Source organism: Triticum aestivum, chromosome 5A (genome assembly GCF_018294505.1).
Source record: "Triticum aestivum cultivar Chinese Spring chromosome 5A, IWGSC CS RefSeq v2.1, whole genome shotgun sequence".
Lineage (NCBI taxonomy): Eukaryota > Viridiplantae > Streptophyta > Magnoliopsida > Poales > Poaceae > Triticum > Triticum aestivum.
The window spans coordinates 289,470,555-289,493,162 of NC_057806.1; the positions used below are offsets into that span (position 1 = coordinate 289,470,555).

At 44.7% G+C, this 22,608-nt stretch overlaps 2 protein-coding genes across 15 annotated transcripts; both read left to right on the top strand.

Annotated features, from left to right (window-relative positions):
* The first annotated feature begins 1,333 nt into the window (after positions 1-1,333).
* On the top strand, positions 1,334-8,293 carry LOC123103005 (uncharacterized). Its single transcript, XM_044524488.1, has 3 exons — positions 1,334-6,951; positions 7,438-7,715; positions 8,003-8,293. The coding sequence occupies exon 1, from the start codon at positions 3,166-3,168 to the stop codon at positions 4,159-4,161; it is 996 nt and encodes a 331-aa protein (XP_044380423.1). The 5' UTR covers positions 1,334-3,165; the 3' UTR covers positions 4,162-6,951; positions 7,438-7,715; positions 8,003-8,293.
* Positions 8,294-12,825: 4,532 nt separating this feature from the next.
* LOC123103006 (uncharacterized) lies at positions 12,826-19,751 on the top strand. 14 transcript variants are annotated; one of them, XR_006449587.1, is made up of 8 exons: positions 12,836-13,253; positions 13,573-13,739; positions 14,606-14,672; positions 14,760-14,797; positions 15,226-15,289; positions 15,748-15,804; positions 16,175-16,393; positions 17,138-19,751. XR_006449587.1 is itself a non-coding variant. In XM_044524491.1 (7 exons), the coding sequence occupies exons 1-6, from the start codon at positions 13,251-13,253 to the stop codon at positions 16,267-16,269; spliced, it is 387 nt and encodes a 128-aa protein (XP_044380426.1). In that variant the 5' UTR covers positions 12,826-13,250; the 3' UTR covers positions 16,270-16,393; positions 17,138-19,751. The 14 variants fall into 14 exon arrangements, 4 of the variants coding, with proteins under 4 accessions (XP_044380426.1, XP_044380425.1, XP_044380427.1 ...); XR_006449583.1 differs by having other exon boundaries at positions 12,837-13,253; positions 14,760-14,870; positions 15,748-15,826; XR_006449584.1 differs by having other exon boundaries at positions 12,837-13,253; positions 15,748-15,826.
* The last annotated feature ends 2,857 nt before the right edge of the window (positions 19,752-22,608 follow it).

The window sequence follows — 22,608 nt, forward strand, 5'->3', positions numbered from 1 at the left end:
TTTTGAGTCTCTGGCGACTTGATGTTTCAGAAACCAATTCAGCTTCCGCGGAGACTTTGTCATTTAGGCTTAGATGCTTGCGGTGATCAGCACGCCATTCATTGTTACGCCAGAGAATGTCAAACCTCATTACCTTGAGCACACTTGCCTCCAGAACAAAGAACCTGGCCAATTTAATTTCAGATGTGCTGTCTCGGTAGTCGATCAAATCGATTTCTGTATGAAGATCAAGGCATTCGATGAAATTGTTATAGTGTAGCACATTTTTCACTTTCGGGTCTTTTTATCTACAAAACGAGAGAACATATTAGAGCAGCTGGCTATATAAGATTGTCGTGTCATCAAGAGGTACCAATATCATTCGCCCATACGATAGGGTTGGCCGGCTAGTGTATTTTCTCTCTCTTTCTCTCTCTCTCTCTTCCCTCTCACTTACCTAGGATCATGTGAAGAGCTTGGGCATTTGTTGCCTTCCACTATGTGGCCATTGCCATATTTCTCAAAAGTATGCCACATAATATGCATCGATGTCAAATCAAAAGATTTTGGCACCGCTCTAGTGATGTGAGAGAGTTGGCACCGCTGTGCACACAGACCCACATGTATAAACAAATCAATCAAACCAACTACACCAACCTCTCACTCTCCCAAATAAGTGTTTTTATTGCCTCGGTCCTCTTCCTCTCCCACGCAAGTGTTTTTTCATTGCATGAGTTAATTTGGCACCGGAGCAAAGTAGGTGATCCGGATTGGGGCACCAGGTGAGCAATGGAGGGGCATCGATGCCAAATGCATCACAAGTGAATTTGGCACGTGTTTTGGCCTACATAGTGGAGGGCTGTTATAGCCCACTTTTGTACTACCTCGTATTTAGTGTAAAATTTTGACCATAGATTTACCTAAGAAAATGCCAATGCATGTCACCAAAAATTATACAATTTCAAATTATGTTCAAATACGAATCCAACGATATATTTTTTAGTGACATGCATTAACATTTTGTCAGTTACATCTATGGTCAAATTTTGATAGTACTACAAAATAGGAAGAGTAAACCAGGACGGAGGTAGTACTTGCTCTTAGGGTAACCATAGAGTTACTAGTCTAAGTTACTTGCCACTATGACTAGCCTAGGCTACTAGTAGTACAACAAGAAACGATGCAGGTGATCACGTGAGAAAAAAAACTAAAAACATTTCTTTCGCTGCAGTGTGTACATGCAATTTTGAACACTACACTTGTCATCGTAATTTGAGAAAATTACGAAAAAATTGAGCTATGTTGTGATTACCGTTTACTAATAGGAAAGAAGTTTCACCTCGATGAGTAGCTTCTCCGTGCACGGAAAGCATGTAAGAAATCCAACAACTTGATCCAGATTGGGACCGATAGATTTTATTGCCAAGATCCTCACTGTGCACACAGACTGGGTCAAGCTTGTGTGAATCATTTTTTGGATGACTGTCGTAAATACATCAAGAAGAAATTTAAAAATGTGAATTTCAAGAAGACAGAGAAGAAGATGAGTGTTGTACCTGAACAATTACGGATCCAATAAAGAATTCGAAGAATTTGGCAGATACACCAACGTTGTCAATTTCGGCGTGTCAATAACCCTGATTTTTGTTGGACCTTCTAGATCAAATACAAGCAATCTCTCAAGGAAAGGCACATTCTCAATGACCATAACATGGAACAGCTGGAGTGATCTCTTCCCAATTGATGTCTTGTTGCAGGGCCAGCAAGACACATAACTCCATCGGAGATTCGTCAAGGCGATGTGGAGGCTAATAAACCCGTGGATCTGCCGAAGACTTAGGTACTCGAGCGCAGTACAGTTGTGGAGCAGGTGCTCCACAGCCTTCTTCGATATGCCAACGTCGAAGAGGTTGAACTGCTTGAGTTGAGGGATAAGAAGGGCGGGCGTGGCATTAATCTGTAGAAAATAGCAGGAGCTGAAGCTCGCGCGGCGCAGTGTTGGCATGAGGCGGAGCGCGGACGGCGGCAGATAGCGACATCGTCCAGCTTCAAACCTGAGCTCCTCGAGCTGATCTAGGGCGGGGGATAAGAACCACCCATCGAACTTGGCTTGGACCTTGCAGTTGGTACTGAACATGCGGATGTCAAGGTGTCTGGCTGGCCTAGAGTGCGATTAAAGGATCTTGGAGACTGCGGCCATGCGTTTGCAATCCCTATCGCAGAGGCAGCTATCGACGGTGAGGTTTAGGGGAACGCGGCGCCAGAGGGGGCGCCACTGCCGGGAGAGCAGGGTGGACCGCACGGCAGATTTGGTGGGGAGGAGGCCGATGATGACGAGGAGCATGTCGCTCGGAAGTCTGCTGATGGAGTCCAGGCTCGTTGGATGCGGGTTGGCTCAAGCCGCCTCTGCTTGTTGGCTGCCTTGCCATCCATCTCAGCCGGCGGCGACGCCGGTGTACACATGTGTTGTGTTTGGGTCATGATAATTTGGTATCCATAACCAAGAAAAGTCACCACCCACTTCCTGCCTACAAGGTGTTCGATGAAATGTCGAGCTACCAGGAGTTGTTCACCGGCGGCGTTCTCCACATCACAGTGCACCATGTGTACTACCATTCACTGAGGAGACGTTGTAGCAAGTGTTTACAGTGTATGGTGTGGTGAAGATATCCCTGTTCCAGAGAATCAACCGTGTGTGGGCGGTGGTTCAACTTCGATCAAGATGTGGGGCAGAGTGGACTCTCGCTATGCATGGCCGGTGCATCTATGAGCATGCATGCCTCCTCGAAAGTCACGACGTGTCATCGGAGTACAACCTGTGCTTGTGCTCGCTGCTCGAGCAGAAGCAGACAGAAACCATGGTCAAGTACATGCCGGCGTTCTCGGAATGTGTACCTCGCGTGTTGGATCTCAACCCCAACCTGAGCATCAAGAGCTTCGTCCACCAGTACATCGAGGGTTTGCGGGAAGATATCCAATATTTTATGTGGTCACGATCACCATCAAGCATCACCGGTGCTTCATCGATCCCTAGCCCGGATAAGGGAGGATGAAATCATGTAGGAGGCTACGATGGCTGCAGAGAGACTTGACGACGACCATGGAGTTCACACCCTCATGCTCGCGGGCGCCTTCCCTGTTCTCGGTGCCTGAGTGGAGTGCGGTGCAGACCATGATGTCATCGCCATGGACAACAATAGCCCTACTATACCGATGCCTATCACATGTTCGACAGAGTGCCCGAGTGGTAACGCCACCGTCAACATCTGTCCTGAGACCACAGCCTTCGTTGTGTGCGAAGAGACCCTCGACATTGAAGCCATCAGTGTTGTTGCACCATCACCTGTTGTGAGCTTGATTGTTGGTCTAGCATATGCTTATGTGGAGGTGCCCCTCGTCATGGGGAGTGTGGCCCCATTCTCGACAGCTCCTCCAAAGGCCGCGCTAACCTCATCAAAGCAACAAGGACAAATGCTACGTCCAATACCATGGCCATCATTTAAATGGCATTCGAAATCAACCAATCCTCAAGATCCACGTCCGGTAACTGGTATATTTGGGAAACCATCTACATGTCAACCGCATGAGGATCTCAATTGTTGTGTTGCTAGTTTGGTCTTGCATCGGACTAGTTCTTCAGATGGACATTATTTACAAGTACTTCCTGCACTAAAAAGTTTCTGGTGTGAGTTCTATTATATTGGAGGGCCCGGTGGTCATTGGCAGTACCAATATGCATATCTGCAGCAGTGCCGTTCATCTCATCGATCAAATTATCTGAAGCGCATGAGCGCTAGTGATGTCACATTGATTTTGAAACAGGAAGCACAAGGTTTGTTAAGTGGCATTCTAGTGGAATATGTGAGTAATAAAACTGGTGGAGTTGGCTATTTCTTGCAAACTTATGACCAAAGATATGATTCCAATGGAAGGCTGTCACCTGCAGTGGCATTTTCTACTGCCAACATAGTACTTCTCCCAAGGGATACAACTTGCTTGCAAAATTGGCCACCACCTCTGTATGGTATAGAATATGGTGGTACCTTCAAATACAACACTAAAAGAATGATATGGTTTCCTATCCTCGTAAATCAAGTCCATTTGATTTGGAAGTCACCATGGCTCCCCCCCGAGCAAGGGCAGAAAAATGGAGTTGTAGAAATGTTTGGTATACTTATTTAAAGAGCGCAGGCTAATGCAGAGGTTAGAGAAGGTATCCATTGCAAATCTCTAAACGACAATTTCTAGCAACTGGAAAAGTGAGGCTCGGTTCAACAAGATCGAGGTTCTAGCAGACCCTGGGTGGAATCCTGGAGTGAAGGGTTGTCAGTTATTATTTGCGGTACATCCGACTTCAGACTTGACTGAGTTGAAACCATGGCCCAATCCATGGATGAGTAAAAGCAGTGGAGGCGTAATGAACAAACTACAACATGATGGCTTTTAGATGCCTAATCTGGTTCATGTCTTAGTTTGGAGGAAGGCTGGGGCAAGCAATATCTTCAACAATTACACTGAAAAGCACTTGATGGTGGTTGTCCTCGAGCTTCATAGAGTAGCGGCTGGGTGTTATTCACATGTCGTAAATCTGGAACTGGCAATCCTGAAGTTGTATGAAATGGTGAGTGTCAGTCCGAACATAACCCCAAGAACATGGGATCCTCAAACTCTACTTTTTGGTTATGTGCTTCGCATACACCTCCCTTTCCTGGGTGTATGTGTTGGCCGTGAGGGGACCCATGACAGGACAAGCTTTCTTCTCTTGGTATTTGAGCTGATACACCATAGAGGATATGGAATTTCATTTCCCTCAATTGTTGTTTATCAGTTCCTGAGTGCCCTTTATGTGGTTCAACACATGAGTGGGATGATGCTTGATTTTTCAAAAGATTGGTTGTATTTACACTTCCTGGAGTCACATATCAGATGGTTGTCACATCTTACAACATTTCTACCTTGTGTTGACATAAAAGTTCAGCCCAGAGAGGTGTATTCAATTGTTGGAGTCACATCACTATATGCAAAAGGAAATGAAGTATTTACTAGAGGACCTCACCACATTATTCACTTTCACTTTCCATGGAAGATATTTGTTGTAGTGCATATCCTTACCAGCTTATCTAACTTCCTTGAGGGCAACACTGAGAAATTGTTGATTGCTCCTCTATATTATTCTGAACACCTCCAATTGGTACCTGCATGGGAAATCATTAATGGTTTCAAGTGTATTCAATGACATATTCTTCTGTCGGTGGTCACCAACATTTTTGATACTTCGTACAATCCTTGTGTTGTTCCAATGAGAGAATGTGTTCCTAGATATTGGGACTATAGTGTTCTCGTCACATTTTCTATTGGTCTGCATGCCGATGCAAGTAGACAGATGTTAGTGCTCATGGATATATGGTATGTTCATTACCTTGGTACTCTGATCGAGTGGATCGTGTGCTTGTCTGTTCCCGTGGTGAGATGCTCTCTTGGTCATGGATCGGATTTTACTATCTTAGGAACTATGTCCACGGCGTTGTCAGCTGAAAAGGAACCACAATTAAACTATTTTTGCCAATTCTTGTGTGGGCTAAGGCTGTAGGATCCGGGCATTAGGAGTGCAACTAAAACTGGTACAAAGCAGTTTGGTATTCACAACAACTCCTCTTCACCATATGCCGCTGCAGATTCTATTGGTCATGGACTTGAGCTTTCTGCTGCACCATAGTGGGATCTTAGAATTGTGAATCTTCATAGTCGGGAAACGATTAAGACAAGGATCAAGTTTGGACATAGAAGTTCAAAGGTTGGTTATGATGTTGGATGTCTATCAGACAAGAGAGATACAAAGCTCCGTCGGCCATGGGACCCAGGTGGTTTTTCTGTTCTTTGGTACCGCCTCACCGGCTGGAGGTCAAGCCGTGTTTTAAGGGGGCGAGAATGTCATGCCCCAAGGGCCATGACCCTCTTCTTATCCAGGGCCTTCCCAATGGAATGGGTTTGGCCCAGCTACGCAAATAGGCAGAAGGCTTATAAAGGAGGAGAAGCTAGACAGAGGAGGCAACGAACGATTGAAACGTCTGAAGCATCTCATCCTCATCCTCTTGCTCTTGTTCCTCACCTTCCTGCTATCTGTATCTCACCCCCTTGTTGCTGATTCTCACCTCAATCTCTTTTCTTGATCCAAAATCGATACTGATCTGGTTGCTCATCCTCTGTATGTGCTTGGGTCGTGACAGATACGGGGCTTCACAGCATCAGGATTGTTGTTCTCCGGACTGGGAGTGGTGCTTCATTGCAGCACAACCTAGTCTTTTTTGTTCATTTTCAGAGCAGCAGCTGTAGGCAGCGGTAAGAAAGTTGTTCTCCAAACTAGGAGTGGTGCTTCATTGCAGCACATACTAGTGGGTTTTTTGTTTATTTTTTCAGAGCAACAATGTTGTTCTCCAGACTGGGTTGTGCCTTCTATTTTCATTTTTCTAGTCATGGGCTTGATTCTACACAACTAGGGAGCGGTGTTTCATTGCAGAACGGACTCTAGTGGTTTTTGTTCATTTTATAGGACTCCTTTTGTCAAAAAATGAGGCTTCCACTTACATGCATGGTGCGCTAGATAATGTGATAATGATTTATTAGTAGCTTTGTTTCACCAGCAGGCCTCTTTTGTATGTTTGCTGCTAGAGGGAAGTCCAGCTCAAGCTGTTGTTGCACAAGATACACAAATACAAATATTTGAAGTCATGTTTAATTGATTATTATCCAGGTTGCTTGGACTGACAATGAGATGTGCTAGTCATTTCAATGCAGTGCAAATTTCCTATTGGCAGTACCACTGACATGCTATACTTTCTATATTTCCACGTATGCTCCACATGTGTTGATGAGATACCCATGAAAGATGATTTTGCCAAGTTGCCCAAGACACTGGTGCAGGGGGCTGCAACATGCTCACCCCTGTTGCCTCTAACAACTATAGTAGTTCAAGTAAGCTTAAACAGTTACATCAGAGCTATGATTCTATGCATTTTCCCTTCAGGAATTCCATGTTTCTTATGTGCATTGGGTTACTTTAAATGTACTACTATTGTAGTATGTTAAGTTGTCAACTTAATGTGTGTTGCACTGTTGTAGTGGTCTGGCAGTTCGGTTAGCCTGCTTAGCACTTACCACTTAATTGGTGACTCTGTACTTTTGAGCAGTTATAGCAAATTTTATTGTGTGAACAGAAATTTACACAGTTTTCTCTACATTTCAAAATAGCAATCATTTTAAAATACCTGCAATCAAACTTGTAAAACTTTGCCAACTAATACAGCTATACACAATTTTGGGGATGTGGTGAGTAATTTTCATGGCTATGTCTATTCTTCATTGAAGTTTATACATGTCCGATGCAGTTTGTTTAGAGAAGTAGGCTTCTTTGTTATTCTTGAAATTTTTGCTGCTAATGAAATGTTCACTCTCATCCAGGATCACAGAGGAATATCAAATGTAGCACCAGTTGACTGTCCACTCTGATCCCGCTATTGGCACCAGAAGTGGACCAATCAGAACAGGGAGCATTGGATAAAACAAGAATCCATGACCACATGAGCAATCTTCGGTTCTCTCTATCACCAACATCATTTTTCAGGCCTATCTGAACTGCAAACTACTTTGCCAATTGGGCTTTGTTGTTAACTTTGGTATTGACTCACAATTACATAGGTTAATACTCTTGCAGCAGAAAGACTGTACACCCTTTGCTGGTGAGTGTTTTTTCTTATCAGCATCTGCGCATTTTTTGTTATCAATGTGCAGTGGCTAATGGATGACATGCATGTAGTTGGGTTTTATATCCATGGTGGTGTTTTTTTGTTTTATTGGTAACATGCAAATGTACTAATGTAGAGGTACTGGTATTTTATCTAGCAATGTTGTTTCATCAAGTAGTGGCCAGTGCAGAGATAGTGTGGTTTTTATCCAATCGGTCTACTGCTGTTGTTGCTTGGTTCATACAACAAATTTTTTTGTGATCTGCGTTTTCTCCTCGCAGAGCCTCAACAATGGATTATGAAGATTCTACTGATCCTTGGATCGGGCGGTGGCGGCGCGCCGATGTCATTCCCTTCTTGAGGGCGCCTGTTGGAAATATGCCCTAGAGGCAATAATAAATTAGTTATTATTATTATATTTCATTGTTCATGATAATCGTTTATTATCCATGCTAGAATTGTATTGATAGGAAACTCAGATACATGTGTGGATACATAGACAACACCATGTTCCTAGTAAGCCTCTAGTTGACTAGCTCGTTGATCAATAGATGGTTACAGTTTCCTGACCATGGACATTGGATGTCGTTAATAACGGGATCACATCATTAGGAGAATGATGTGATGGACAAGACCCAATCCTAAGCCTAGTACAAGATCGTGTAGTTCGTATGCTAAAGCTTTTCTAATGTCAAGTATCATTTCCTTAGACCATGAGATTGTGCAACTCCCGGATACCGTAGGAATGCTTTGGGTGTACCAAACGTCACAACGTAACTGGGTGGCTATAAAGGTTCACTACAGGTATCTCCGAAAGTGTCTGTTGGGTTGGCACGAATCGAGACTGGGATTTGTCACTCCGTGTAAACGGAGAGGTATCTCTGGGCCCACTCGGTAGGACATCATCATAATGTGCACAATGTGATCAAGGAGTTGATCACGGGATGATGTGTTATGGAACGAGTAAAGAGACTTGCCAGTAATGAGATTGAACAAGGTATCGGGATACCGACGATCGAATCTCGGGCAAGTATCGTACCGATGGACAAAGGGAACTGTATACGGGATTGATTGAATCCTTGACATCATGGTTTATCCGATGAGATCATCGTGGAGCATGTGGGAGCCAACATGGGTATCCAGATCCCGCTGTTGGTTATTGACCGGAGAGTTGTCTCGGCCATGTCTGCATGACTCCCGAACCCGTAGGGTCTACACACTTAAGGTTCGATGACACTAGGGTTATAGGGAAAGTATGTGCGTGGTCACCGAATGTTGTTCGGAGTCCCGGATGAGATCCCGAACGTCACGAGGAGTTCCGGAATGGTCCGAAGGTAAAGATTTATATATGGGAAGTCATCATATGGTCACCGGAATAATTCGGGGGTTACCGGTATTGTACCGGGACCACTGGAGGGGTTCCGGGGGTCCACCGGGAGGGTCCACCTGCCCCAGAGGGCCCTATGGGCTGTGTGTGGAGAGGGACTAGCCCCTTAGTGGGCTGGGCGCCTCCCCCTAGGGCCCATGCGCCTAGGGTTTGGGGGAACCCTAAAGGCGGGGCGCCCCCCTTGCCTTGCGGGGCAAGGCAACCCCCCTGGCCGCCGCCCCCTCCTCAGATTGGATCTGAGGGGGCCGGCCCCCCTCTTCCTTACCCCTATATATATGTGGGGGGTGGGAGGGCAGCCGTACCCAAGTTCTGGCGCAGCCCTCCCCCTCTCCCAAGTCCTCCTCTTCTCCCGCGGTGCTTGGCGAAGCCCTGCAGGATTGCCACGCTCCTCCTTCACCACCATGCCGTCGTGCTGCTGCTGGATGGAGTCTTCCCCAACCTCTCCTTCTCCCCTTACTGGATCAAGGCGTAGGAGACGTCACCGGGCTGCACGTGTGTTGAACGCGGAGGCGCCGTGGTTCGACGCTTAGATCGAAATCAACCGCGATCTGAATCGCTACGAGTACGACTCCTTCATCCGCGTTCTTGCAACGCTTCCGCTTAGCGATCTACAAGGGTATGTAGATGCACTCCCCTTCCCCTCGTTGCTAGATTACTCCATAGATTGATCTTGGTGATGCGTAGAAAATTTTAAATTTCTGCTACGATCCCCAACATCGCCGCCTTCGAGTGCATGGATTATCATATGTAGCTTCATCTCCGCGTGGTAGTGCTAGGGATGGTGTTGCTGCGCTCAGCGCCTTTGTATCTTGTCCTGGGTGTGTGCGTGTGTTGCAGTGGCGTGGCGTGTGTTTGTACTGGATGCTGGTTGATTGGTGCTTTATATATAAAGCGGGGTGAAAGCCTTTTTCGGTTATAACAAGCCATGTTGCGACCTCGATCCAGACACGCTGGGAGAACCTGCATTGGAAGAGAAGGTGTGCCGCAGTTTCCTGGACTTGCTTGCAAAGCGGGCAGAGGTTGCAGTTCGTCCATCCACGACGGTGCAATCGATCGGCCGTCCAAACTCTGTTTTGAATTATCAATCAAGCAAAATATTTGCATTTTGGAGGGGGCCAACCCTTCCAAATAGTAGCAGGCATGATGATTATCGTGTGTCTCGCAAACTGTGCCATATAGGCAGTCGATGCCGAGTATTCTCCATGGGACGTGAAATTGCATAGGATAGAATCATGCACATCATTGTAACAAAGGATAGCTTCTCCCGAAGCAAGGCAAACTCCTGAATATGCTCCATGGTAAGCCCATGGTGGGTATCTTGTGAAATTTTGTTCTGCAGGGGCTGCAGATGTACGATATGGACAAATACATTGTCCGACTAGAGGTGGATTCTGAAGCAGCGCTGCTACTTCAAGGATGAGTCTGGCATTCGCCTGCTGGATCTTGCATAAGGTATCAATAAAATTAGTTGTAGCAATCCACGAATTCATGTTGTTAAGCATCACAGAAACAGAAACATCTTATAGTTTTGTGGTGCCTAGGCTTTATTATTGGAAGCAGGGTACTCCATGTAGTTCTTTGGCCCCATCTATGCTTTATTGATAATATATGCATCGAGTAAAAGTTCTTCATTTTTGGCTGATGGTTCATTGGTTCTTGGGTTTATTATTAGAGTCTTTTATCTTCATACTCCCTTCTTTTTAGTTTATAGGGCTCAATCCAAAAATCTCACCAACCAAGGTAGATGATAAGTGGTGGAATAATTTTGGTAGTTTGCAAAAGTACTCAATTAATACGCTCGTTTTTCTCAAACAATTGTGTTTAACAATGCATTAATTACAATGCATGCCCGCGTGACCAATCAATAATTAAGAATTTTAACATGCATTGATGATTTTTCTATTAATCCTCTCATGCAGTGATTTAATGCACCTCGATATCTCAGCGTGTGATAGAAAGCAATAGAAATGAGACCTACAAAATGGGAAAACAAACGTTTTGAGATAAACCTATAAACCGAAAAGGAGGTACTCCCCCCGTTTCAGTTTACAAGTCCTGTGTGTATACCTAGGTTGCCAATTTTATCACTGTAATACAAACTATATAACACAAAAATTATACCGTTTGAAAATAGAACATCTGAAGTTTATAGTGGTATGTTTTTTTGTAATATATGATTTATATTAGGTTGGTTAAATTGACGACCTAGTGATACGCGCACGCCTTATAAACTGAGAGAGAGTGGGTAGTATATACATATGACCGAGAATGCCTAGGTATGCGACACCAAATTATGCATTAATTAAAATGCATGCATGCGTAACCAATCAATAACAAAGAATGTTTACATGTATTGGTGATTTTTTACCTCTCATGCAGTGATTTAATGCACTTCGATATCTCAGGTGTGATGGAAAGCAATAAAAATAAGACTTATAAAATGAGAAAACAAAAGTTTTGAGATAAACTCTATAAACCGAGAAGGGGATAGTATATACATAGGACCGAGAATGCCTAGGTATGCGACACCAAATTTAGTTTGACTTTGTCTACACCTTTGTTAATTTTTCTTGGAATTTAGAGCATCTACAGCCGGACTTGGTAAATCTGGCCCCTCAAACGCCAGCGTACGCGCCACTAACCGGACACTTCTCAAAAAATAAAATCCACATTCAGATACCTCAATTGCCATATCTCAAATCCATACAAACTCATGCGACTACATCGACGCACACGCATTACTAGGCTACTCCATCACACTACACTAAATATGCCATCAGACTACCAAATTTTGGCATGTTTGACTATGATGGAGTTCATCCACGGCTGCTCTTGCCCTTCCCGGCGCCCTTGCAGTCCTTCTTGTAGAAATACCGGTCGAAAACGCAGTACGGATCGAGTCGAATCTGCTCGTCGCCGGAGCTATCCTCGTCGTCGCTGTCCTCCTTCTCCTTCGGTGGCAGTTCGACCATGGGGCAGACCGCCCGGTTCTTCTCACGTGCGAGGGCACGCGTGTTCCTCTGCTGCCGTTTTTTCACAATGTGGGCACGGATTGCTTCCTCCTTTGTGGCCGCCCGCGCCGCCGCATCAGCCGCCTCCGCCGCCATTTCCGTCGCGAGACGGGCCGCCGCCTTGGCGGCCCTTATCCTCTCCTTCCCACGGCGGCCACCCGTTCCCGGGGGGACTCATACTCTACCCGGCTGGTGATGGGCAGGTGTGCCGGCCAGGACCACAAGGTCCAGCACCAGAGGACCCGAGCGCCCGGTGAGCCAACGCTATGGCGTTGCGGCGGACGAATCCGTCCGTCGGCCGGGCACTGTCCTTCTAGGAGCGGCGGAGTGCAATGCGGACTGCCATTGCCTCCTCCAACCTACATGATACGACACCCTAGTCAACGGATTCGGACTGGTCGGAGCCTAATCCACTGCCTGCCATGGTGGAGAAGGTCGCAAACTGCCGGAGGTAAGCTCATGTGGCGGAGGGGAGTGGAGTGAAGTGGCTTGGGTTTGGCCTGGAGAGAGGATGAAGACGAATATAAATGGGTCAGGTGGGCCAACATGAGCCGGGTCACATCATAAATGGGGTCAGGTGGGCCAACATGAGCCGGGTTCGATGTGACGGACGTGCCCGGACGCTTTATATTTATCTTATATTTGGACTGAATATGAGAGATGCATGTTCAGTCTGAGTGTTTGAGGACCGTTTGAGAGACCAGTCTGCGTCCAAATTTCGTGTGCGGGCAGCGATCGAGCAGCCTGCCCGGGCATTTGAGACTCCACCAGTGCGGCCTGCCCGGGCATTTGAGACTCCACCGGTGCAGCTCCACCCCTTTCTCCCCCATCTATCCCCAACACCTCCTCTCCGTTCTCATCCTATGTTCGCCCCTGCGGCTAACCCTAGCCGCCAACTCGTGTTGCGAGCACTGAGGATGGGAGCGGGGCGGCCGCCTCACGGGGTGGAGCGGCTGGGGCGTCACCACTTGGGTGCAGAAGCAGTGGCAGCGGTGGCGCTGTGCTGTGGCGGAGGAGAAGGATAGCGATGTGGTGGTTCGAGCCTGGAGAGTAGCGCTGTCCTATATTGAGGTGGACTCCGATGAGAAGCGCCTAAACAAGCTTGGTTACAAGGAAGAGCTCCGGAGGGAGATGGTACGTACATTATCATTTCCTTCATATATTTCTACCCTGCAAATTGGCTTTGTATTGCTCTGTATGTCATATTTGTGGCAAAGAGAATTAGGCACTTGCGGATTGCATCCACTTGTATTTTCTGATGAGATATGAGATCTGGTTACGTTGCGTGTTTTAGTAAAATTGTGGCAACAGTGGCTATTTTCTTCGCCTGTAGAAGCTTGATGCGATTGTGCATGACCAGCTTGCGAATTGCGTTTTGTTTTGCCAATCGTATTTTTCTGGTTTCTCAAGAGATGGAGATCTTTTGTTGCATGTGCTGCAAACGCTGTTCAAGACGCTGGCCATCACTTTCTCCAAGATGACGATCTTCACTGGGATCACGTCTTTGTACGGTAGCATCCTCCAATTCGTGAGGCCGGCCAGCCTCGTGCGGGGCTGGGTCATCGTCTCCTTCTTCACCTGGTTCATCGGTGTCGTCATGTTGGGGATTTCTCCTTCCCTGTAAGCACACACCTTCCTAGAACTTGCCAGATTCAAGAATCAACCCTATCTGTGATTGAAATTTGGTGCTCTGTTTTCCGTTGCTTATAACATTCAGTTTGGTTTGGTCCATCTCAGTCAAAATGATGCCATTGATATACATAATTCTTGCAATTTAGTTCTGACTCTCGAGTGGCAATATATGTGCGACAATTACTGAATCTTGAATGTACTGTTTTCTTGTATTTGTGATGCATGAATGTGTCATATTAAGTGGAAAAGACTCATGGTTTCTGATCACGGCTGGTGTGCTCTGTTTTAAACTTTTTTTTATTTTTTGTTTGACAACAGACAACTGGTTCCCTATATTTCTGGGCAACTCATCTTGCTGCCCGGTCTGGGGTCAGCGTTGCTTGCTTGCTTTTCTCCCATAGCCCCATAGATGAGTGTCGACGCCGTCTTAGCCTTGGCTATCAGATGCGTCGACGTTGTCATCGCCTGTGCCGCGGACCAGTTAGTGGACGCTGATGCTTTGGCGAATCTGATGCGGCAGTAGTACCAAGTCTGCTCCAAGTCACGGGTGCAGTAACTACCCGTTTTTTCAATCTTCCTCCTCATGCTTGTGCGTTGGGATGCACCTTTTGCCTAACCGGTGACTTGAAACTTATTTGGGGATGGAAGTAGCAAACTGATGCAGATAGTTTCATAGTTTTGGCGTACTTAGTGTCAAATCTGGTTTGACTGCCTCAAATTTTAAAAGAGGCAACCACAGAGCTCTTCTTCTGTTTTTTTATTTAATATGTGTCTGATTGACCTGCTTGGTTGTGGCTTATACAACTTTCTATTCTCCATTAACCCTTTGATTTATGTATGTTGATCTTTCTCAGTTCTTTGAACCTCTAACTACTGAAGCTGAAAATGAGGGTCACGATTGTTTGTATGCAACAGTTCAGGGTACGTTTCATGACATGCTTGCATCTTGTTTGAAGCTTCCTATGTGCCTTGCTAACACAACTGAACATTGCTCCTTTTCACTTACAGTAGCAAAGTCCTGGTGCTGCATGAACCGTAACATTCAGGTTAGCAGGGAAAAAAATCAGTGTTTGAGACCACATGGCAGGTTAAATGACGAGCTAAATATTCATCTTACATGTACTAAACCATCCTTATTGATTGCAAACATGTAAACTTTGCACTAGTGTTTTTATACATAATGGGGAAAGTGGGATCCCTTGTCTTCAGGTCATTAATTTTTACCTTGAATTGTTAAAGGAGAGGGGAATAAAAAAACCCAAAAGGTTCTCTAAATGCAGCTTCTTCAATACATTTTCTTGACAGTTGATGGACGGATCCAGTAGGCCTTGGTAGTGCCAAGCGTGTTTGAATCCACTATTGCTAAGCGTGTTTGAAACCACTATTGCTTGAGTCATTCTTCCGGTCTCTCATTGGTACGTGGGCCGTACCCCACATAACATTATGTTTCTTTGATAAATTTACTGATGTGCAGGTCGGACCATTCCGAGAATCAGACCTACCAATATGAGAGGTTAAATGCAAGAAACGAGAATAAGGTGAATACGCTGACAGCTGTTTCACGCTTTCCTTTGATAGTTTTGTGGTATTTTTTCCCATTCACTCCTTGTGAAAATGAAATCTGTTATTTGAACTAAAATTCATATCCGCATCTACCATTATACTTATCATCGTGCAACATTATGGGGACAAATGCAAAAGTTGTTTCTGTTTTTCATCCATCTCTACGTTTTCTAAATAATATTTTTTTTCTTAGCATAAACAACAGAGAAGCCCTCTGCACTGAACAAAAAAATGTATTGAGTTAAAACCTATATCTGCCAAATACAAATAATTGTCACCAAATCATGTACGCTGCTTGGATTTTATTTACCGAGAAGATCGTCATTGTTGTGTATACACTTCGTCATTTTTTTCATTGATATTGGCTGCAAATGTTTGACATGAATTAAGATTTCTAATATGTATTCCATTGATGTTTTTTTAACATTTTCAGGAAGTAGCTTTCTTTGATGACGAAGATACAAAACCCGCTGAATCCGTTGATGTCAAGGTGGCTAATAAACGGCAAATTGGTAACACGATAAGTGATAATAATTTTGCCTACTAACATTTCATCACTATATGTTTTAAAATAGTGACCAATCATAAAATGTAGTAGTAATTTACATTGTTGGATAGATAGGTACTATGAGGGTCGATAGGTATTACAGGTGGTGGTGGATGAAGGGGCAAGTATCACTAGAAATGGAGTTGCACATGAGAACTATTTTCATAGATTTTGTTAAAGTTATTAAAATGTGTATGGTAAGACAAGATGGGACTTTTGAACGACAATAGTGCTAGAGAATGGGTGGATCAAGAGAATGAAAGTGGAGGAAAAGTAAAGGTAGGGAGAAATATGACACTTTGTCTTCTTGTAGGAGGAGGATGGTTACCGATGCTGGACGACTACCAGGGAAGAAAGAAGCGGAATAGAGAGTTGTTATTGCTCATTATAATGACGACCTATTGTTAGACCATGCGTCGCTGCTCCCGCTAAACTGTGCTTCTCTTTTGACAGCAGAGAAGTCTCAAGGTGGAAGGTTGGGGCCGAGAAGCACTAAGTTCTGTGTTGGCTTATATACTGCTAGCTATCAAAGGTATTTTCATATTGGCTGCATTTTGGGGAGCCCGGACTGTCTAAACGGTTGAGGGAACTCACTGGGCGCCCTTTTGAGGTCTGAAAATGTCCATATGTGAGGGAGAAATGATCTTCGGCCTTGGAGACAACCTTAATAATTTGTTTGTTTCATTTATATGCATTGTAGCCCAACCTCTTGTTGTCTTTCTCCTCCACTGCCGCCCCTCCGCATCGCTGCCGCCTCCATCAGACTAATCGAGCGTGCCCTGGTCGAGGGCCCCGAATCATGGGACAATAGCGCAGACCGCCGCAATGGCATGGCGGCGTAACCCCAGGGACAGGCGTGGCGCTATTGCGGCCAGCGAGTAGCGCTGCAAGGGCGTGGAGGCAATTGTGTAACCCCAGCGCAGGGCGTGGCGGCGTTGCATCGAAGATTCGTTCTTGATTTGATTTGGCGGTGTTGTCTTGGAGTGGCGAGGGGGGCTTTCGATTGGGGAGATGGGTCGAACTCCAATCTGGTGCGGTCGCATATGGCCACGTCCGAGTTTTCTTTCGTTTTGCTAGCCTAATCTCGGGTTGAAGGGAAGGGATGCGTTTCACTGACTGTAGATCGTGAAATGGTAGAGAGATAGACTGAGTCTGCTCAGTAACAACAAATAAACCAACTTCATGCACATTTTTGGTCAAGCAGTCTGACAGTTGAGTCGTCCATGGGTAACTGCATCTGATTTTTGTTGGAACTCTGGGTGAATTGCTTTTGCAGATTTGACAATTGAGATGCTAGAGAACACAAGAACCGGGTGCTATCAGCGACTGACGGCTGGCGAGCAGTTGAGGTAGCCAGGAACCATCCTTGAGAAAAGATTGGTGCTGGAATACAGTGGAAGGAGCCTCTGTCGCGGGGATGACGATCAGGTGACTGGTGTGGGAAATGGCAGCTCTCAGTCAATGCAGGATGGCATGATAAAAGAAGTTGTTAGCACCGAGCCACCGACAGATGAGCAGATGGATTTCGTTATCCGGGTGATAGCACAGACGAGCAGATGGATTTCATTATCCGGGTGATAGCAAGGAAGCTGAAGAGCATGATGGACAAGGGACAGACGGAAAAGAGTTGCAGGATGGACAAGGGATGAATGAAAAGGAGTAGGAGGAAGCAAGTTATAACAAATATGGATCTGGTGCATCAGAGAATAACATTGCTGGAACACATATTACTGCAAGCCTTACATCTTCTTTCAAAAAGGTAAAATTTATTAGAGAAGACCAATCTATTGGTTGACAAAGACGATCAAGCCCTTTCCCCTTCTAAAGGAGGTGGTATATTACTGGAAGTCTGTGAATCCCCTTCTAAGCGGGTAAATTAGTGGAAGACTATGTATCATGGGTACATACCTGACATGTCTGGGTCATCTTATTTAAATGTAGGACACAAAATTAACCTAGGAACTAACCTTGTTCCAGCACATCTATATTACTACTACTCAGTATCTAACCTTTTGTGTGTGGGAAAACTCAGGATGTAAACTGATACTTCGTATGAAGGTAAAATATTTGTGCACTGAATGAACTGAGAATAGAGGTGATATTATTTTTTGTAAAAATCTAAGTTTTTCGATGACTTCTCCCAAAGACACCGCAGCCATCTTAATAGGAAAACTTGATCAGACTTACCCAGAGTATGCTATTCTCTCTCTAACAATAATTAATTTTTGTAAGGAGACATTACCGGGATGTAAGGAGACTTGCCCATGGTATGTTTTCTCTCTCTCTAACAATAATTATCTTGTGTACTACTTAGATAACTTGTTAAATGTTTTGTACTGCTCGATCACACATATCATATTTATGTGGTAAGAAAGGAATTGTTAGCTGAAACAAATAATGTTGTGTGTTGGTGTCATGTAGGTGACGGCAATGGATGTCATGTAGAAACTACATATTGTGTGTTGGATATTTGTTTTCTGAATTTAACTCTTTGTTGATAACTTCTCTTTTTATTTGTGAAGAATTTCTTCACATCCTGTATCATGAGCAAATTATTTTGAGATATATAAATATATTTTCTAGACGTGGAATATATTTCAAGATCTATGATAGAAACTGCTAGAGCATCTTCGACAATTGGATTTTTTCAGTTACTCTTTTTACGGGTTTTGTAAGCTCTGTTGATAGTGATGGTGAGTTAGGCTCATTCGGAGGTAAATACAGAAAACTGAGATAAGATACTATCACTTGCTTTTATGGGTATTGGTTAGGGTTATGGTTTTTATGTGACTGATTAGGAGGGTGCAAATTGGGACAACTTGCTTTCAACCATCTGAATGTTGTGATACATGACTGCGAAAGGATTGGATACACCACATACATCAGGTAAACAACATGTACCCATCTGATTACCACATACATCAGGTAAACAACATGTACCTATCTGATTTCACACTTGCACACATGCCATACGCTATTGTCCCATTTTAAAAATATGTTTCTTCACAACCTGGTTGACACCAATGCGCTCAAGTCACTTTATTTAGTCGAAACACAACTGAAGAGAAGAACATGATTTTTCCATAAGTACAACCCCAAGCATGTATATTAATGACTGGCGTTATTGAAATTATTTACATAGAAGATGGGCAACTATCTTATAATCAGTATCTAATTTTCTTGATTTATAATTTATCTTATTAATCTCTGTGGTCGAGCTTCTAGCCCCCCCCTTCTTTCTCCGGATGAAAGTCTTGCCTTTTGGTAGGACGACGGAGGCGCTCTCGCGTCTCGGTCCTCCCTCGAGGCGCCGTTCAAGGGGTGGTTGGGGGCTGTGGTCCTGGTGCGTGCTGGTGGGTGGCGGCGGTGCTCGGCTCCTCCCCTCATTCCCGGTGTTGGTGGTGGCGTGTTGGTCCTTTCACAACTTTCAGCAGCTCCTCGCCTTGTTTGCTGATTGGTTGCCGGTGGTGGGGGTCCGCCTGTTGGAACGGTCTGGACGAAGGGGAGATAGTTGTCTTCCCTCCGGCAGTGGCCCGAGGCGGCGGGTGGCAGAGTCAATGTTTTCGTTCAAGCTGTCTGGATCTTCACATCCACGCCAATTGATGTCGTCAGGTGGCTTCGGCCCTGCTGTTCTGGCTGGGCGAGACCTCCGGCAGCTTGATCGCAATTTCTCCTGGTGCTTTGTTCGTGCTGCCCCTGGGCGTAGTGAATTTGGCTTGTAATTTTTCAGTTTTTGGCAAGTCTTTGCCTTTGTAATCAGCACCACAGTATCCTAGCTGGTTGATGACTTTATTAACTTGAAGTCAGACCTCCGTGCCTTTTCTCTACAAAAAAATTCCCTCACATTCCATTCTTAAGTAATAATAAATTTCTTGAGGTCATCACTCAGTTGCAGAAAGACATTGAGCTTCTGCAGGTGTGGGTTTTACACCTTGTCAGCAGTACTTTTAGTATGGTTCTGCATTACTTGACTACATTTTTTTTACAAAACCACCTGTTTAATTTAGCATTAGTAAGGTAACCATGTATTCCTGGCGGGCAAAGATCAGCCATTTGATAAATGTGTAGTAGTGCTTGATTGAATGTAGAGCATGCGTACTCACGGATTTGTCTTTTTCTTTTGTGTTACCTAGGATAATGATAGGCTTCTCCTTCAACAAAGTGTGACTAATTTTCTTTTGTCTAATCTAAATAGGAGGGAATTTAACCATTATTCAAGCAATTCTTGGTAAGGTGAACACTTAGTATACAATTCTATTTGCTTGTCAACATGCACCATATTTGAGGACATATTTGATAGTATTCCAATATGGTCGAAACTGTGTTACTTCTAAGAATTGAATAGTTTTAGTTGAAATACTATGTAAACATTGAATAACAATGTTGGACAGGACCATCTACTTATTCGAAAGTATGTCTTTTGTGGCTTAAGCATAATATGCCAAAATTCACCGAGTTTTATACAACAATACGGGTATATATATGCGACTAGAACAAAAATTAAAAGGCCTATAGCAACGCCCGGGCATTCTACTTGTACTTATTAGTAACCGTCTGCGATGAGTTTGACAGGATAAACAGAGATAACAAATTAATATGAGCGAACGGAAACAGAGATATGTACAGTCTGCTTACTTTAGTCCTTCTTCTTGTTGTTGTTGTTGGATGGCCCCATGACATCGTCTTGGTGAGGATGCTTCTTGCCGCTGACGGTTGGCTTTTCATCATCGCCGTCGTCGTCATCATCGTTGTTGTTGTCGTCGTCCTTCTCCTCCTTGTTCGACCATTCCTCCTTCTCATCATCGTCGTCCTCTTCTCTGTCCTTCGACGGCTCCTCGTCCGTCTGGTTGTCGTCTGACGACTCCGGAGGCGGCGTCCCTTCCATGATCTGGGTATAATCGAGGTCTGGGCTTGACGCCGGACTCATGGAAGACGAGCGGGATGATTCCGATGTTGACCTATCATCGGGCGCCAGACTGCTGGTGTAGGATCGAAAGTATGTCTAGAGAGGGGGTGATTAGACTACTTGATCAAATAAAAATCTAGCCTTTTTCCAATTTTAAGTCTTGGCAGATTTTAGCAACTTATCACAAGTCAAGCAATCAACCTACACATGCAATTCTAAGAGTATAGCAACGAAATGTAAATCATTGCATATGAAGGTAAAGGGGAGGAGTTTGGAGGGAGCAAACGCAGTGTAGACACGGAGATTTTTGGCATGGTTCCGATAGATGGTGCTATCGTACATCCACGTTGATGGAGACTTCAACCCACGAAGGGTCACGGCTGCGCGAGTCCACGAAGAGGTCCACCCACGAAGGGTCCACGAAGAAGCAACCTGTTCTACCCCACCATGGCCATCACCCACGAAGGACTTGCCTCATTTGGGTATATCTTCATGAAGTAGGCGATCTCCTTACCCTTACAAACTCCTTGGTTCAACTCCACAATCTTGATGGAGCCTCCCAAGTGACACCTAACCAATCCAGGAGACACCACTCTCCAAAAGGTAATAGATAGTGTGTTGATGATGAATTCCTTGTTCTTTTGCTTCAAATGATAGTCTCCCCAACACTCAACTCTCTCTCATAGATTTGGATTTTGTGGAAAGATGATTTGAGTGGAAAGCAACTTGGGGAAGGCTAGAGATCAAGATTCTTGTGGTTGGATTGGAATATCTTGGTCTCAACACATGAGTACGTGGTTCTCTCTCAGAAAATCAATGTTGAAAGTGTAGGCACGTTCTGATGGCTCTCTCCACGAATGGAGGATGGGTGGAGGGGTATATACAGCCTTCACACAAAATCTATTCGTTACACACAATTTACCAAATTCGGTGGGACCGAATACTGAAACTCGGTGAGACCGATTTAGTTCAAAATGTGAACGTTAGGCTTTTCGGTGGGACTGACATGTCAACTCTGTGGGACCGATTGTGTTAGGGTTAGGGCATAACGTAATCTCGGTGAGACCTATCACATGAACTCGGTGAGACCGATTTCTGTAATAGGCAAACAGAGAGTTGGTCAGGCAAACTCGATGGGACCGATCGCTCATTTCGGTGAGACCGAAACATTACGAAAAGGAAACAGAGAGTTTGCATTGCGAAATCGGTGGGACCGATCGCTCATCTCGGTTAGATCGAAACGTTACGAAGGGACATAGAGAGTTTGCAATCCCATCTCGGTGAGACCGAGATCCCTATCGCTGAGACCGGACTGATTAGGGTTTCTGGCTATGGCTATGTCAAATGAACTCGGTGGCGCCGGATAGATCAAATTGGTGGGGCCGAGTTTGACTTTTGGTTTGGGACATATGTGGATATGAGAAAGTGGTTGAGGGCTTTTGGAGCATATCACTAAGCATTTTGAGCAAGCAAGCCATTAAGCAACACCTCATCCCCTTTTAATAGTATTGGCTTTTCCTATGGACTCAATGTGATCTTGGATCACTAAAATGAAAATGTAGAGTCTTGAGCTTGAGCCAATATGTGTCCTTAGCATTTTGAGGGGTCCACATCTCTAGTCCATGCCATGCCAGTCAGTGAACTTTCTGAAATGATTATCTTGAAAGAATATTAGTCCAATGAGCTATATGTTGTTAAGAATTACCAAAACCACCCAGGGATTAGTTGCACTTTCAATCTCCTTTTTGGTAATTGATGACAATATATAGATCAAAGCTTCGACAAATGATAATAAGAATGAAATATATCGTCGCTTTGAGAAGTATGTGATAAGAAAGAGC

Bases quoted from the DNA above. Each gene is read 5' to 3' on its own strand.
- LOC123103005 (XM_044524488.1), top strand. From the start codon at position 3,166: ATGGACAACAATAGCCCTACTATACCGATGCCTATCACATGTTCGACA.
- LOC123103006 (XM_044524490.1), top strand. The intron at 13,740-15,225 runs GTAAGCACACAC...ACTGATGTGCAG, and splicing joins TTGGGGATTTCTCCTTCCCT to GTCGGACCATTCCGAGAATC. The intron at 15,827-16,174 runs GTAACACGATAA...GTCTTCTTGTAG, and splicing joins GGCTAATAAACGGCAAATTG to GAGGAGGATGGTTACCGATG.